This window comes from Vigna unguiculata, chromosome 10, assembly GCF_004118075.2.
Source record: "Vigna unguiculata cultivar IT97K-499-35 chromosome 10, ASM411807v1, whole genome shotgun sequence".
Lineage (NCBI taxonomy): Eukaryota > Viridiplantae > Streptophyta > Magnoliopsida > Fabales > Fabaceae > Vigna > Vigna unguiculata.
Genome location: NC_040288.1, coordinates 13,714,488 through 13,733,639, shown reverse-complemented (window position 1 = coordinate 13,733,639; position 19,152 = coordinate 13,714,488). Strand labels below are relative to the sequence as shown.

The 19,152-nt window shown below is 32.7% G+C and overlaps 1 protein-coding gene across 1 annotated transcript; it reads right to left on the bottom strand.

The window, feature by feature from the left end:
- Positions 1–17,230: 17,230 nt before the first annotated feature.
- Positions 17,231–17,587, bottom strand: LOC114165271 (glutamyl endopeptidase-like). Its single transcript, XM_028049929.1, has one exon. It carries the CDS (start codon positions 17,585–17,587, stop codon positions 17,231–17,233), a length of 357 nt encoding a protein of 118 aa, XP_027905730.1.
- Between the last annotated feature and the right edge of the window lie 1,565 nt (positions 17,588–19,152).

Below are 19,152 nucleotides of genomic sequence, written 5' to 3'. Positions count from 1 at the left end.
TTAAAAATAGTATAAATAATAGAATAGAACTTTTTAAAATATATAAATATTAATCTATAATGCACATATATAATACGTGTATCGAATACGATACGTATTTGGTATACTGATACATTTATTTTGAAAATAAGAAAACATAATATGTGATAAATGTATATAAAAAAATATACAATAATTCTTAAAACATGATAAGTATATAATTGTTATTCTATAAATTTAAATTAAAATCATATATATTAAAATTGTTTACATAAAAATTATAAATTATTATCATTTATAAAGATGCTATTATTTTGTAGATTAAATATTTTATTGTAAAGTATTTAAAATATCATACACATATACATGTTAAACATAAATACTTAACCCAAATTGAAATATCAGTTTATTGTATATTGTTAATTGAGTAATCTAATTTAATTTAGAATATAAATTACAGTTAAATGAGAGAAATATTTATTTTCAATTTCAGATTTTTTAAAATTAATTCTCCCTTGACCAAAAGTGTTTTTGTTCACGTTAGATTGATTTTCCCATGTAATATGAAATGCCACTATTGACTACTAAATGAAGAAGCATTTGGAAATATTAGGAATTATTTAATTTGACAAAACGTTGTGAATTTTAATTTTAATTTTAAATTATATAAAAAACTTTAAAATAAAAAAATTCATCATATGCATTAACAAGTGTGGATCCAAGTCTACGCGCTTTGTAGACTTAAGATATGAGTTTGAAGCGTGACCGATGGATTTGCGGTTACCGCATTGACTTAGCTATTTTTCTTTTAAAAATAGTTGAAGTATCTAAATTTAGATTTAATATCTTTCTTTATTTATATCCTATTATACATTGATAGTTCAATTTGGATCACATATCTGTGTCTACTTTACCTATACTTGTCAATGAGGTTTTTACTTTATAATATCGTAGTAAACTACAATAAAATATTTGAATAATAATCAATTTTTGTGACAACAAATAATTAGGCACTATATAGTGACCAATTTGTGTACCAATTTAAAAATTAAAAATTATTGACAACTAAAATAGTTATAAAAATTATAATTGGTTTCTAAATTGAAAAGTAAAATAGTCTTTATTATGAATTGTTTCTAAATTGTTCACTAACATTAGCTATCAAGGTTTTAACTATCGAAATAATTGGTTTATAAATTGGTCACTAATATTAGTTACCAAGGTTTGACTACCAAAATAATTGGTCTCTAATTAAAAAATTGGTCTCTAACATATTTTTTGTTACTAAAATTGGTCATTATTTAAGAATTTTCTTGTAATAGTACTTTTATGATGACAATAATTTATATTTTTTACGTTGACAATTTTAGTAATATAGTTTTAATTTGGATTCACATAATAACAATCATATATTTATTATATTTTTAAGAATTATTGTACATTTTTTTAATTTTCATATATTGCGTATCTATTACGTATTGTATCCTATTATTTTCAAAATAAACATATTGATATATCGGATACATGTCGTATCCGATACACGTATCAGATCTATGCATAACAGTTTATATATATATATATACCATTTATCAAGTTTTTAGATTGAATAATATTACTTTTTAATAAATAAAACATAATTTATTTCATTTATTTATATAATAAAATAAATAAATTGTCTTTATTTTAAAATATTTTAATAAATTTGTTTTTTTTAAATTGCGTATTTTTTAATACTATTTTACAAAATTATATAACTATATAGATGTATATATATTATTTCTTATTTTCCAATTAATTACTTATAAAGTTAATAAAATTATGAAAGTAATAAAACTATGCATATTATAATAGTTGAATGTAATAAAAATGTAAATTGATAAGGAGGATTTAAGTAGTTAGATTTTTTTTTTTTCAATTTCATTTCATTTCATTTTGAAAACTTTTAATTTGAATTTATTAGTTAACTTTTTTTTCTTAATTATTTTTAAATATTATGGGAAGAAACCTTAACATTGTGTTCTTTTGCACAAATGTACTGTAACACCCCATTTAATTTAAATATACGAAATTAAATGAAGCGTTACAAAAAGATAACATAATAGCACAGTCCTAGAGTTTAAAACTCAACTCCGTAGAATCTAAGGCATACCACGATGCCCAAAAGAGAACTAAATAACTAGTTTACAAAGAAAGTATGTAGATCCAAGAACAAACAAGTACATGGGCCTTAGCCCTAAAGAAAAGCCCAATAAGGAAACTAAAAACCAGCCCACGCGAACTATGCGGCGGAACCATCACCTCCCTATTGCCCACGGGTGTTCCGCGCATCTGCTCACACCAACAAGTTGATGATCATCGCAAAAGAGAGTACCACACAGCAGAACACACAACAAAGAAAGTAGGGTAAGCTAGAGCACAAAAGATTTCATCCATCAAATCAGATATAATTTCACCAAATCATATACCCAAATCAACCAAGCATGTTATGACTTTCAGGCAATACACTACGACATGACTCGACTCATCCGGATATGTATAACCTGGTCGGATTCAGCGGATGCTTGCACTTGTGGTGGATACCTCTGCTCACCCCCGAGCTATGTGTTACAAGTGTTATAATGAATCCATTTCCTCACCACAAGGTTAGCCCTTAATGAATTTCAGGCCTTCTGCTACCCTCACCACAGGAGTCAGTCCGCTCTAGGTGAGACTAACCGACTCCTTAGAGCGTCAGGAAGCAATCTTACCTTGAATCCTTACCTAGTTATACAGATGGGGCACCGCCATGGGCACCCGCTAACAGGGGCCATGGAATTATGTCCCAACCACTTAGGGATGGCAACGGGGCGAGGCGGGGACGAGTTTCGCTATCCCATACCCATCCCCGCATAAAAAATTCATCCTCATCCCCATACCCAAATCCAACGGGTATCAGACTTTTGTCCCATCCCCATCCCCACCGGGTAACGGGTATAATCTCGTACCCATACCCGTACCCATGTTCTAACTACTTCAATATTAATTTTTATAAAAGAAAAAAAATTACGGTAAAGAAAACATAATATTATCAAATATTCAATATTAGGAGGATGATTGTTTCTTCCATATCAAATACTTTGAAATAAATTATAATTATCTACATTTTAGATTAGAATACCAAATAAAATTTTATGAGAACCAAAACACTTATTAAATTTGCAAACTACAATATTGATGAACTTAGTTGATAAAATTAAAAATATTTCAAAAAAATATAAAAGGAAAACAAATATTCAAATTAAAATATATTTTAAATGTTTGTTTACTTTAATTTTTTAAATTCTAATGAATCTCTTTTTTATACACTAATAAAAGTTATAATACATCACTTGATCAAAATGACACAAAGAACAAATAATAAACATAATAATAAAGTTTTGACATAGATTTTGTATCTTTTGAACTTCAATATATGTTGGATAGCGACAAAAATATTCATAGCAATTACATTAAATTTTTATATTGTAGTAAATAAAAGTTATTTATACAGTTAAAGTGAAAAAATTACAATATGATTAATAATGAGTTATAAAATAACAAATAATTAGATAGAATATATCGAAATATTATTCTACATGATGAAAATAAACAATAAATAAAAATATTAAAAAACTAAAAAATGTGTGTTTTAGAAATAATTTGAGAGACTATTAAAAGAAATCGCACAAGGAAAATCAAATGTATAATTAAGGTATGATAAGATGAAAAATATCTTAGAAAACTAATTATTAAATTATGCTTGAAGTGGTTAAAATTAAATAGAAATATCATTAGTGACAAAAAAATTTGTCATTAAATTACAAATAAATTAGTAATTAGATTGGTCACTAAATCAAGTACCGATTCGATCATTGAATCGGTTACTAATTTAATCAATGATTCAGGCAATAAATCAACTACTACCACCAATGACGAAAAATAGTGACTGATATGGGTTACTGACTAAATCAGTCACTATTTCATGTTTTTCTTGTAGTGAATTATCATATACTATTCCTAAATATCATTATATATATATATATATATATATATATATATATATATATATATATATATATATATATATAATTTTAACCACTTCAAACATAATTTAAAGTGAAAAAATTACAGTATGATTAATAATGAGTTATAAAATAAAAAATAATTAGACAGAATATATCGAAATATTATTCTACATGATGAAAATAAAAATAAAAAATAAAAATAATAAAAAACTAACAAATGTGTGTTTTAGAAATAATTTGAGAGACTATCGAAAGAAATCGCACAAATGAAATCAAATGTATAATTAAGGTATGATAAGATGAAAAATATCTTAGAGAACTAAGAAAACTTTTCAAATATCAACATATATACTCAATGGTTGAAAAATAAAAATAAAAATCATTTTAATGAAACAAAAAAGTTCTTCAAATTAAACAAAAATTAATAATAATAATAATAATAAGTAAAGAATTTTTTTTATATTACCTTAAATTGAGAGTATAAATATTCTCATGTGAAAGGAAAATATATAATAAATAAAAATATTAAAAAATAATAGAAATATTCAAATGTGAGGCATAAATTTTTTTTAATTAACATACATCATTTTAACATAATTACATAAAGGTTATGCTAAGATAAAAAATATATTGGAGATGCAAATGAGTTTTATGACAAACCAAATAATTAAAATAAATAAAAAATAGAATATATATATATATATATATATATATATATATATATATATATGGTTACTTAATTAATTGTAAATATTTTAATAATTTAAACAAGAATGAAGATATGGTGGGGACGAGTATTATGGCGGGGATATGTACATCCCCATACCCATCCCCATACCCAACTGAAAAAATCGGGGATTCCCCATACCTATACCCATACCTAGTCAATGCGGGGATTCCCCGTCAAAACGGGGATGGATTCGAGCAATACCCACGAGGACGGGTTTATTTGCCATCTCTACGACCACTAAAGCACGACCATGAAAAGTCTCACCTAAAGACTCCAAGGAATTACGCACTAACACGAACTACATCAATAATCAATCAATAAGGGAATACTCATCATGCATATAACCTCAGGTCAACCTTTATAAATCATACTCATCCATATACCCCAACGGAATCAATACCATCTCACTCCTCCTGGAGCACGATTACAGATTTGTATCATCACACCACAACCATGTCCCTTTAGTACCAACCATCTCGTTTAAGTTTCATACCCATCTCACACCAAAATCATACATACAGTTCAATATCTACAGATTTCCATGCTCTTTACAAGTCTCATACTTTAATTAGGGCAAAATCATACCACAAACAGTTCACAGCCACCAAACAGAGAAAAACAGCGCGCCCCGCAGCGGGTCTCGCTCAAGCCAGAGACCTTCGCTCAGGCGAGGGGAGTGCCCTCGCTCAAGCAGCAGGCTCTCGCTTAGGCGAGACTGCGTCAAGGAACCTGGGAGCTTCGCGAAGGCTCGCTTAGGCGAGACCATCTAAGGCGAGATGGACTTTCGCTCAAAACACAATCCACTCGCCTAGGCGAGTATTCGAGAGGAAACTCCTGGGCGAGGACCTATAAATCTCGCTTAGGCGAGATGAGCTCGCTTGGGCGAAAATAACAGGTTCCTCGCACTGTTCGACATCTGCAACTCCAAATACAACACACTCCCATGCCAATCATTCAAAAACGAGTCCATATACATTTAATAATATCTTAAGCACGCAACAGATAAACAAACCACACGATTTATCATGCACAAATGAATAGTCTAGCTTCCCGTACCTGGGCAAAGCTAGCTGGAAACCTGGACACCCAAACTGTGGAGCACAAACAGCTTCTAGGAATAGACTCGGAGCTGGAAAATAGTGTGTAAGAGTGGGTCATTACGGAACCCTAACAACAACTACGAAAATAGGCCAAAGAAGGAAACTACGAGTTGGAGAGCACTTACATGAGCTAAGGACGGGGCCAAACTGAAAGCGAACTGAAAACACAGCGGAACCCTAACAGAGAAAGCGGCTGCGGCTCTAAGCACCAAGGTAGCAGAAATCTAAAAAGTGTGGAATTAGGTCAGACTTGGGTGGCTTTATCTTTTGGGCCAGCCCTAAGGCCCAATAGCTCAAGGGCAACCCTTAAAGCTTTAGGACAGGAAAATTGGGCCTTACATTTACCGTACAAAAAGATTAAGAAGCTGGTAAGTTTTATGTTCCTTTGGAAGTGAGAGAGGGTAATGTTGAGTGATGATTAGCAGGATTCCTTCTGAATGTCATCTCGCTATATATAGCGAGATTTGAGATGATGTAGTCAAATTTACTAAATTATGGGTATATGTATTTTTTATACCCGCATGTTAACTGGAGGAGCACGAGTATCACAGTATCCATACATGTGGATACGTGAATCTACTAATTTTAACTTACCAAATGTAGGTGTGTGGGTGTGGGTGTGTATGAGTGTGTGGGTGGGTGGGTGTGCGTACTTGTGTGTGTGCATGTGTGAGTACCTGCATATATTAAAAAAATAAACAGATACTTGCATAACGAATATCCGTACGAATATAAAGACGAGTATATGATAAATATTTATCTAGTGGGAAGTTTATTGGCTACCCTTCAATAAATATGTTAGGGGTGGTACAATCTTTATATAGATGTATAAAAAATTTTGGGATACCAAATATATAAAATAAAAGTATATTAAAATTTAAAAAAATAGTTTCAATTATATATTAATTTATATAATATAAAAAAAGTTGGGGGCGAAGATCCTTAAATCACTACTACGAAGGTCTGCCTTTAGGAACTATTCGTTGCCACCCCACCACATTGACATCCTTATATATGTGTATATAATTTGATAATAATGAATGAGATAGAACTTAAAAACTATACTCTACTCCGAAAGAGGAGAAAAAGGAAGAGAATAAATCTTGTTGTCCTCAAATTGTTTAGATTCTCCCTTATCACCTGATCTTTAAATGCAATAAATATTTTGTCTTTATAAACAAGGTTTAATGACAAAAACTATATTATTAATGATAAAAGGAGGAGACCAGAACTAAAAAAAACATCAAACATAAATACAAGTTGATAAAGACAAGAACAGATTTAACAAATTTAAATAAATATAGAGAGTATTATAGAAATATCTTGAAACACTAGTCTAAAAACATAACATAATAACGAATATAAATGACAGTTTCATTTAAAATGTTGAAACAATAACAATTTTGATATTATAAGGAAAGAATAACCAATGGTATAACTCAACCGTCACTTATTCTTCATTGAATAGGTTAATTTTTTTCATTTTTTGACTCCCCGCGAAAGGTACTCTAACCTTATGTCTTTGTTGCATACAAATTTTTCTTGCTACTTCTTCTCCCTCACCCTCATTTTCTTCCTTTTCTGTTCATGTTGACTTATGACTCGTACGTGTTCTTAACCTTCTAGTTTTGCGCCATCTTGACCCACATTGTGGTGCTCTCTCCTGGTGGTGAAGACACTATGTTTCTGGAGGTTTATGGGGTCTGTTGATTTTCTTCTTGTTCACCTTGTGAATAACGCACACCCTGGTCTGCTTCCTCTACTCTCATTTTTAAATTCATTTAAAAAATTGTATGATAATATTTATATATTATTTGAATTATTTTGATTATTTAATTTTTAACATTTTTGTTAATTTAATTTTTCTTTTATTGGTTTATTGTATGCATGAATTTAGTTTGTTTAATGTTGAGATTAAGTTGTAGTTGTATAGAGTGAACCTTATTTTCTTGTTTGAGATTCACTACAAAAATTATGTACTACCTCTAATTTGAAACAACTTATGTACTTTTTGTAGTTAAAATAAGAGGAGAGAGTACTAATAAATGTATTGAATCTTGAATTGTCCGGTTTGACATTTTAATAAAAATAATTATTTTTTAATAACTTATTAGTGCACGCGCACGCGCGCGCGCACACACACACACACACACACACACACACACACACACACACACACACACACACACACACACACATATATATATATATATATATATATATATTAATGAAATTTAAGAAATCTTGCTTAAAATTTAGGTTAAATTACTCTTTGGTCCTTATATTTGTCAAATACTGTCAAATTGGCTTTCCAATTTTTTTTTTTGTTTCAATTTTGTCCTTATTTTTTTAAAAATGATTCAATATGGTCCTTACCGTCAATTTTGACCAAATGATGCTAAAGTCAATGTCACATATTAATTTGTGATTTTTTGAAGTTTTGAATTTTGAATTTTATTTTTTACACATTTTACTTCATAGTTGTGTCATATGTCAAAATAATTCAATTTGGTCCCTACATTTGTTTTTAGTTTCAATTTAGTCCCATTATTTGTAAAATGAAGTAATATTGTCCCTCCTTAAATTTTAAATTGAGACTCAATTTACTTTTTGTTTAAATCTTATGATAATATTATTACTAAAATTGAAATTTTTATTAAATATTTGTAGAAATATTTAAAAAAAAACTTTTTGTTTTTAGTTTTATTATTAAACGAAGTTAAACCCCAAACCTAATTTCAATAATTAACCATTTTTTCATCATATAGAAAGGCCTCAAGTGTACCATATTGTACAAAATTAGTGAAGATTAAAAATCAAATAACTTGTCACACATAAGTTTAGGAACTAAAATTTAAGCTTTGTATAGAATTTAAAGTTAATTTAAAAATATTTCTAGAAATATTTAATAAAAATGTTAATTTTAGTAAGAATTGTTAGTTTTGATATGATGATTTAAGCCAAGAAGGGGGGGGGGTGTTGAAGTGGGTTTTTAAAACTTTTTAGAAAGTTTAAACCTCTTTTCAATTGAATCAAATAATCTGGAAAGTTAGGATGTAAAAGTAGCAGACCCATACATTTTCAATCGATTAAAAAATAAAATAGCAAACTAATTTGTTCTTGAGCTATGAAACAGTCAATTAAAAAGACAAATCAATCGGCTAAAATACTAGAGATTTATGCAGAATGCAGAATTCGCATATTTAACTTAAACAACAATCTTTTACATACAAGACTTGTTCCAACAATAAGTATACAACCTTAAATTACACAAGAACTCATTAAATCACATCAAAGAATGAATTGCTTGGTTTTCTTGAGTTTTTAAAGAGATTCAAAGTGTGTGAGATGAGGGAGAGGGAATTGAACAATTGTTTTTATATTGGTTCACTCAATCAGAAAGCTATATCCAGTTTACCAAGACAACATGAGCCTAGTTTCCACTATATTCAAAAGTTTTACAAATCACACACCAAGATTACACTTTTGAACAAAGAAACTCACAAGATTTTTGACTCACAAAAATCTAGACACACACCCTGCAAGAATCACACTTACAGCCATACATATGTTCTTCAAGCTACTCATAAGCCAAAATGCCTCCAAGATCAACCAAGATCTTCAAACAACAAGTTGCAATTGTGTATTTCAAAGAGAGAGATAGAGAGTTTTCCAGAGAAAAATGACAAAATTTCATGCTAAAAACACAAAAACGTAACTCTGCTCTCGAAAACACAACATATATAGTATGGTTTAAGTGTAATCAGTCGATTGAATATTCCGTATAGTCAGCTGATTTCACTTGACTTAAGTGAAATCGGTCGATTGAAAAATAATTCAACTGACTGAATGCATTTATACCAGAAACTATATACTGCAAGCCTTTTAACTTGTTAAAACTCATTTTAACAGATTAAAAGAGACACACTACCAATATGGTGTAACACTAAAACATTACATTTAACATGTTATTTTTATATTTAACACACTAAAACTTAATCTTCAAGTGAATCTTCATCAAACACCTATGATCTTAATGCACATGGATTTATCAATTCTTTGCTTCAAGCTAGCTTGTGCCAACAAGAATGCCACCATAAGATTTATACAGAAAGTAAATTGTGTCTAAATTTAAGGAGGGACAACATTGCTCCATTTTGACAACAATTGGGACTAAATTGAAGCTAAAAAGAAATATAGGGACCAAATTGAATCATTTTGACACGGGACACAACTACGAAATGACATGTGTAAAAAATAAAAAAAAATCAAAAAAATTATAAAAAAAATCACAAATTGACACGTGGTGTTGACTTTAACATTGTCTGGTCAAAGTAATGGCAATGACCAAATTGAGATAGAAATAAACTTGAGTACCAAATTAACACTATTTGACAAATACAAGGACCAAATAAGTAATTTAACCTAAAATTTATATGTATCAATGAACTGGAAAAGCGAATCTTCTTGAATGGGATAAAATCACAAATAGAGGGAGCCACCACCATAGTATGCAAAGGAGCCACCACAAAGGACATTCATATATTTCACAATATATATATATATATATATATATATATATATATATATATATATATATGATTCAAACTTAACATAAATTAGAACGTGTAAAACTCCTCTAACCTGGTTTCCTTAGCTTAAATTGGAGTTGTTGTGAATTCCCTCTTGATCACCAATGATCCTCTCTTGACCTTATCCCCAAAATAGCTCCTTCCTTCCTTCAATCCTCACAACCACTCTCTAATTTCATTCTCTCTTCTGCAAGCACAATGGCAGTCCACCAAAACCTTCTCTCTTAACTCTAATTGGCCTTTTAATTGGGTCTTAATGTGAGTTAATGACATAAAAACGAAAATGGTTTAATGTTGGTGTTTATTGCCATTCATGGGTGCATTATGGATTGTTTTTCAGTCACCTCTAGGCTGCCCATTTAGCTAGGGTTTCCTTCAACTTTTCATATTCAAGCCAAAACTAATTTTAGCCAAAATAAAGTTTAATTCAGGTTCTCCAAGACTTAAACCCACAACCATGCCAATACCAAATTACTACACAACCATTTAACCACTTCCTATTTCGTGATGATTAATATAATTCTATAGCTATCTCATCATTCAACATGATCAATCATAATATTAAAAACAATAATAATTAAATAACACACAATTGACATACTTAGGACTTGAACCCAAGTCCTCTCACACAATAATGTACTCTCAATCACTTGAGCTAGTACTTTTCCATATCACATCAATCAATATTTAATGTCATAAAGACTCCCACCACCCATATTTATTAATTATTTATTTATTTAATTAATTAAATTTCATGGGTCTTACATCAACTAAAGGAAGCCTATTTACAAGCTGCTTTTAGGATTGTTCAGTACTTGAAAAGGGACACCAAGAAGACGAATTTTTTTCAGAAGAAACAAGAATGTTATTCTTGAAGCATATACCGATGTCGATTATGCAGGTTTAATTGTTGATAGAAGATCTATAACATCCCAATTTTTCACTTCCTAAAATACATAAAATATATAATTAACTCAAATTACATAATTTGAAACAAAACTGCATTCGTATTTTATTGAAAGTCTCGATAAACAACAAGAAAAAACATTGTTTTATAAGCAAACTTTATAAAAAAACATAAGACTAAAATATTATCCCAAACATCTCTTGATATTGACCACTCTTCATACTGTTGTACATCTTTCTCAACACATGTACTATCATCTGTTCCCGTATAAAATATGATCATCATAGGTGAAAACCACAACTACTAAAATAGAAGGCATATAGCTTCTCAATAAAAAAAAACTCAAAAACTCAAACAACACATCATACAAACAAACACAAAATATGTTGTCTCTAGTGCAAAGATCTTAGTCTACAAGTTCCCACCTACAACTCATGCACATAGCCTACTAGATATTCGCTCGCCACTACAACTAGAACTCCTTACTGCTCATAGAATTTTATGGACGAAGTTCAATCCCCACTGCTCTCTCGAAGAAACTTACAAGCATAGTTCACTAGTTATACCACCATAAAGAGTTTACCAAGAACCCAAAACATCACCTTTTACTAAGAGACACCTACACATGTGCCAATATTTTTTCATCACAATATCATCTTTCTTAAAACACCCATTGATATATCTTTTTCTAACTTTTTGTTTTTATTTTCTAAAATATCTTAAAAATTAAAATAAATCTTTTAAATTATAACTAACAAACCATTTTATCTTTTACTTAAAATATTTAACCATATTTGTATATTTTTCTAATTATGAAAATTTCTAGGATCTTACAAAATCAGGTACTGATTATTGCACTTTCCTTGGAAGAAACTTGGTAACTTGGAAGAGTAAAAAGCAAAGTGTGGTAGCTAGGTCTAAGGCTAAAGCAGAATTTTGAACAATGGCTCAAGGGATATGTGAGCTATTGTTGCAAAAATTATACTGGAAGACTTGAAGGTAAAATGGGATGACCCTATGAAGCTATATTATGATAACAAATATGCAATTGCCCACAATCCAGTACAACATGATACAACCAAACATATTGAAATGGACAAACATTTTATTAAAGAAAAGATTGGCAACGACATGATTTGCATACCACATGTTTCTTCTGAAGGACAACTTGCATATATACTTACCAAAGGGTTGAATAATAATAACTTTGAAAGAATTATATCCAAGTTAGGAATGGAAAACACTTATTTATGACGTTATGCTTATTTATTATAATTTTGCATTTATTAGGCTTTAATTTTGTATATTTCATTTTTATTTCTAAATTGTTTGTAGGATTTCAAAAATGTCCAAAAGGATTTATGTATATATATTCAATGTGTATAATGAGATAAAGTAAGTGGGAATCATTTTATTCTCTATTATTCTTGAGATAACTTTGTAACTTAAAATCTTCTAGGGGAAATGCGTTAATGTAAATTTGTTTTGAAAAAAATAATCCCTAAGGAATGTAAATATTTAATATGTGTATATGTTTTCTATAGTTGTGAAACAATGGGTAGAAAACATGCTAGACGATACATTAGATGATATATTTATACTATTTTGTTAGGCGACTAAGCAAGTAATGATTGTGTAGTATCCTAAGGGGTTTTACAACCCATCATTCTTCGAGCATGTTGATTGATGAAGGATCATTTATGAAGGAACACACTAGACCTTTACAAGATCCATCATTAAGAGGACAAAAAAAGATGAAGCTTCAATGAAGAAGATTATACTAATTTGGAGTGTGAAATATTTCGAGATTCTTTTTAGTCTTGTAAAAATTGTATAAGAATAAATATTTGTTTGTAATTTTCTATTTTTGTAGCAAAAAAACTAAGAAGATGATTGATAAGTATCTCCATGACATCAAAATGCATAGTAATTTAGACACTTATCTAAGGCTTAAAGTTGTTTTCTTCATGAAAAATACCCTTATTTTGTTAAATCATCAAGCATCATGCCTTTTAGAAAGATAAACCAAGAAACTAATAAAATAACACTGTTTTGTAGAATAAAGAGGGAAAATGAATCACCTACCTAAGCCACAATAGAGTAGCTCAACCACAATAGTGGAAAAACTCAAGAAGAAAGACCTAAGGTTGAGCTGAGAAATTCAGGCTGAGCACCGCCCAACTCAATCCATAAAATAATACCACCCCTCAAGGCAAAATCATTAGATCTATCGAGAATAGGCTATTTCTTTTGTAAATCTCTTTAGAGAAATTATTTAGGAGAAGTGTGAGAGAGTGAATGGCTTTTTGTGTATTTATGGATACACTCTCCATCATGAGTGGCTAGAACTCAAAGGCAAGGTTGAATCTAATCAAACTTCCCCTTTTTTGTTGAGATTTGTTCTCTGATATATCTATCGCTATCTTGAATTATTAGATTGCAAATTGTTTTACTTCTTGTTGTATTTCTTTAACGGGTTCAAATTGAGTTGGTAAGCTAGTTTGAATTATGGTCCAAACAATTTGTCCTACCTATAGTGGTGTTGATTCAGTAGCCATAAGGGATGTTAGATAGAAAGGTCCAAGGAAGTAAAGCAGGGATTTATTCTATCAAGAGTTGAGGGATCACCTTGGGTCTAAAATTTCCTAGGTTCTAGATGGCAGAGATGCGTCTAGATCTACCCAAAAGAGTACTTCCAGAGCTATAATTCATGATAAAGCTCTAGGAGAAAGAGGAGAAATTAAGACATAATTTGGGGAAAGGAAAAAAGCATTCAAACTTGTTAGCTAAATTTATCATAATTCATCCTATTTTATTGTGACCAAAATTTGATATCAATCAAGTCGTAGTAATTTATAAGTCTAAATATTGGTAAACTTTGACAAGTCTTTGTGATACAACTCTTGAATACTATTTTAGTACAACAGTACACTTGTTATATTGATTGTTATTAAATAGTCATCAATGATATACACATTAGCTTTAGGGATAGTTTAGTCTCTTAAACACTTCTATTGAGTGTAAGAGAAACTTATAAGGGTTTAAAAAGCATCGCCCAATAAAAATTCAAATGGACATCTTAAAAAAAATTCAAATAACAATTAGATGGATGCTACTTCCTGTGCCCCATTTTTTTCTTCATGAACCTCCTAATTGTTTAAGTGTCCATCCACTATACCCTTTTGAGTTAGTAATATAAGTTGACTTTCATCGTTGCCCTTCTTCCCTAATTTGAAATACTTGTTTCTGCCGCACCTCCCTCTCTCTACACCTTGCTTCTTCCACATTCCCCTGCACGCAACACCCATCCTTTGATGCGTGTGCTCACATCCAACCCAAATTGATGAAGAAAAGGAGTAAGACTCTTGAGTCGGGCATGGGAGAAAAAGAATCAAGAAAATTACTTCTGGAATAGGTGTTTCAGAACATATTTTCGAATCTAAAAATACCTTTCAAAATCCCATTCTGAAAAAATATTTTTTATATTCTAGAATGGAGTTTCAAAAGGTATTTCCTAATTTGAAAGTACATTCCAGACTCAAACATACATTACGAAGTAGAAAAAAAAATCCAAAACAGGCATTTCAAAATTCATTTCCAGATTTGGAAATACATTTAGCCCATACTTCCTTTATTGTAAATACAACACCTTATATGTATTTTCTACGTGAGATTAATTCCGAACATATTTTAACTATATTTAATACTAAGAAGGAAGTTTTTTCCAAGATGTAAACTCAATCTTCATGGAAGATTCATTTTTGGAAAAAGGTTAAAAGCCTATGAAATTGGATGTGTGTTAAAGCTACACACTTCTTTAGGTTCATGTTCTCGAATGGTACACAATTTCGCTTGGACCCAATTTTTTTTAGTTCAAATCTAAATCTTAAGAGGACTTCAGAATTATTCTTGTAGCAGGATCTTTGAATATAAATCCTAGAATCTTGAAGTTGTTTCTTTGGAAACCGGATTTCAATCCAAGGACCTAAAGGAACAATCTTATACAAGTTTAGCTTAGAAGCTTTTTTATTAACTATTTTTATAATTTGAATGTTATATGTACAAGAGGTATTTATGGACACAAATGTCTAAGAAACTGTTATAAATTAACAGTGGTAGAGAGAAAATAACATATACAAAGAAAAAAACCTATTGTTGTACAAGTTTGACCAAGTTTACAAGTTAGACCATAGTTGACTGTATATACACTAACAAGGTGGAATGTTAGAATAAGTATTAGATATAAGTAGGAAGTAGTTTCATTAAGTATAGGTTGGAAGTAGTTGTATTGGAAAATGTCACCAATAAGTTATACCTATCTTTGTACCTAAGAATCTAGGTTGATCTATGCTCTTCCTTATACTCATTGTATCAAAACTCTATCAATATAAATATGAGAACATATGAGAGGAGTGTTCAAGATCTCTCAAACTCTCTCAAATATAGTCTCTTTTATTTCTCAACACTAACTTCTAAGACCTTTATTCTTTAGACCGTACAGATGACTTCAATAGGAATTGTGAAACTATAGTTGTTCCTTTCTTTCCCTCATTGTTACATGAGACTACTTCATTGTTACATGAAATTATACTGATCACTTATCCTGAAGTAGTCAACTTATGAAGTTAGTTGAGTAGCATCATAGATCAACACATAAACATATCATCCATTCTTACATTGTGTTGGGCAAGGAAATAACTGTTGAATAATACAAAAAAGGATAATTGTTTTGTCTTTTCATTAGAAGACTCTTATCCAGTTTCGTCCGACTTATCAAATCTGATTGAAGAGACAGAATGGAGAGTCGACTAAATACGTTGGAAAAATGGGCTAGTGAACAAGGAATGTTGTAGCAGAATTGAAAGCTGATATGTCCATTGTTGTATAATTGGTTTGGTTACATTTGTTAATAATATGAAGAATGTTGCATATGATTGATTGAAACAGGTTTTAATGTAACATAGTATTATAACCTGTATAGTGGTGTATATGGGTGGGCATGGATTGGATTTCTAATGATCCAATCCACATCCATTTTAGATCCAAATAATTGGATTAGATTTTGGACTCAAATCCATTTTTTTAACAAAACTAGTTTGGATTTTTTTTAAAATCCAGATCCAAATATTTGGATCAAGATTTAAATCTAATCCAAATATTTGGATCAAGTTCAAAATCCAGAATCCATTTTTTATAAAAGAAATTTAAATTGAATTTTTTAAAACTTGTGTCATTAAAGCCAACATGATTCAGTTAGTACAGGTCGTCAAGCATGACCCGTCTCAGTTGTCAGGCCGACCCAAAGAGGTGTCAATTTGGCCTAGCCCACAAGGCTTGGCCCTGACCCATGTGGGCTAGGGCCAAAAAAGCCCACACTGAAAAAAAGCCCTCATCAAAGAAGCCCACAGGGCCAAAAACCCTACAAAATCCTTGTGGGTCAGGGCCAACCCATGGGCTCGACGATGCGACGGGCCCGACGACCCAGACGGACCTGAAGACCTAGACGAGACTGACAACCCAAACGGGCACGACGACCCGGACTAGCCCGATGACCCAAACGGGTGCGACAACCAGGACGGGACCAACGAACCGAATGAGCGAGACGACCCGAACGGGCCCGACAACCCATACGAGATCAAAAACTCAGATGACCCAGACGAACTCAATGACTTAGACGACCCAGACGGGCCCGACGACCTGGACAGCCACGACGACCTACACGGGCCTTATGATCCGGACAAACCCGAAGACACGAATGAGCTCGATGACATGAACGGGACTCAAGCCCGTTCTGGTTGTAGGGTCCGTCCGAGACGTCGAGCTCCTCTAGGTCGTAGGGCCCGTCCGGGTCGTCGGGCCCGTTCGTGTCATCATGCCATTTAGGTCGTAAGGCTGGTGTAGGTCGTCAAGCCTGTTCGGGTCGTTAGGCTCGTCCGGGTCGTCGGGCCCGTCCGGGTCGTTCGAGTCGTCAGGTCGTCGGGCCCATTTGTGTTGTCATGCCCATTTGGATCGTAAGGCCAATGTAGGTCGTCAGGGTCGTTTGGGTCGTCGGGCCTGTCCGGGTCGTCGAGCCCTTCTGGATCGTCGGGCCAACTCGGGGCGTCAGGCCCGTCCGGGGTGTTAGGCCTGTCTGGAGCATCGGGCCCGTCCGAGTCATCGGGCCCATCCGGGTCATCGGGCTCGTCTGGGTCATCTGGTCCATCTAGATAGTCGGCCCCATCCGGGTCGTCATGCATGTTCGGGTCATCGGGTTCGCCGGGCCCGTTCAGGTCATCGGGCACGTTTGGCCAGTTTGGATCTTTGGGCCTGCCTGACCCGTTCGGGTCTTTTGGCCTGCATGACCCGTTCGGGACTTTGGGTCTGCCTCACCTGTTTTGTTCATTGGGCCTACTTGGCCCGTTCGGGTCTTCAGGTCCGCCTGACCCGTTCGGATCTTCAGGTCCGTTTGACCTGTTCGGGTCTTCGGACCCGCCTCAGCCGTTCGATTCTTTGAGCTCGCCAGACTCGTTCGGGTCAGACTCGTTCGGGTCATCAGGCCCGCTTGACCCATTCGAGTCTTTGGGCCCGCCTGGCCCGTTCGGATCTTTGGGCCCGCCTGGCCCGTTCGGGTCTTCGAGCCCGCTTGGCCCGGTCGGATCTTCGAACCTGCCTGGCCCGTTCAGATCATCGAACCTGCCTGGCCAATTCTGGTCTTCAGACCCACTTGGCCCGTTTGGGTCTTCAGGTCCGTTTGGCTCATTCGTGTCTTCGGGCCCACCTGGCTCGTCGGGTCTTTGGGTCCGCTTGGCCCGTTCGGGTCATCAGACTCACTCGAATTTTTCGGACCATTGGGCCCAATCGTCTCGTTCGGTTTGTCGGTCCCGCCTAATTCGTTCATATCTTTAGGCCCTTCCAACCTCTTATGGTCGTCGAGCCTGCCCGATTCGTATAGGTCGTCGAGCAAGGTCCGTCCGAGTCTGAATTTAGTATAGTCCATCTCAACCTTTCTAACCCAACTAAAAATTTAAATTGACAATTTGGATTAGATTTTTTGGATTATCGATATTTAAAATCTTGATTTATAAAATGGATATCCAATCCATAAAATATATAAAATGTAGATTAGATTGAAATCTAGATCCATTAAATGGATTTTAAATGGATTGGATTTTTAATAAAATGGATTATAAATGGATTGGATTGGAGCAAAAGTGGATTGGATCAAGAAAATTAGATTTTTTGCACACTCCTAATGATGTAATAACATTTTTATATTGGCTGAAAGATATAGTGTTAAGTAAAACTCTGAAAGAAAAAAGTGTTTCAATTACCACGAATCTAAGAATGCAACCTCCGAGATGCCAATATATAGGATAACAAAATACCTCCCTCCATTGCTTCGCAAGGAAGAAAATCTTATCATCGTTCTCCATTTCTCTAATTCATACATGTTGTGTAAATGTTCCTTTTAGAGACAATGTACACGAAAACTCTGAAAGCAGGATATGTTTCTCAATTACCCATAGTTTACTACACATTAACTGGGATTCTAGCACTCCCACCACCCATTACTTCGCGAGTGAATCTATCCTGTTAGCAATCTTCATCTTCTCCCTTATACATGTCATGAATATCATAATTAGTATTTTGAGAGACAATGTTGAATAAAAATTCATAAAGTTATGAAGCATTTCTATTACCTTGGATCTAAATCTATAACCTATGTGATCTGAGCAACCTCATAAAGTGTCGTTTTCTAATGCTTCAAGGGTTTGTTTACCCTTTCAAAGCTACATTCATGTTAGAAATTTCAAAAATGTTA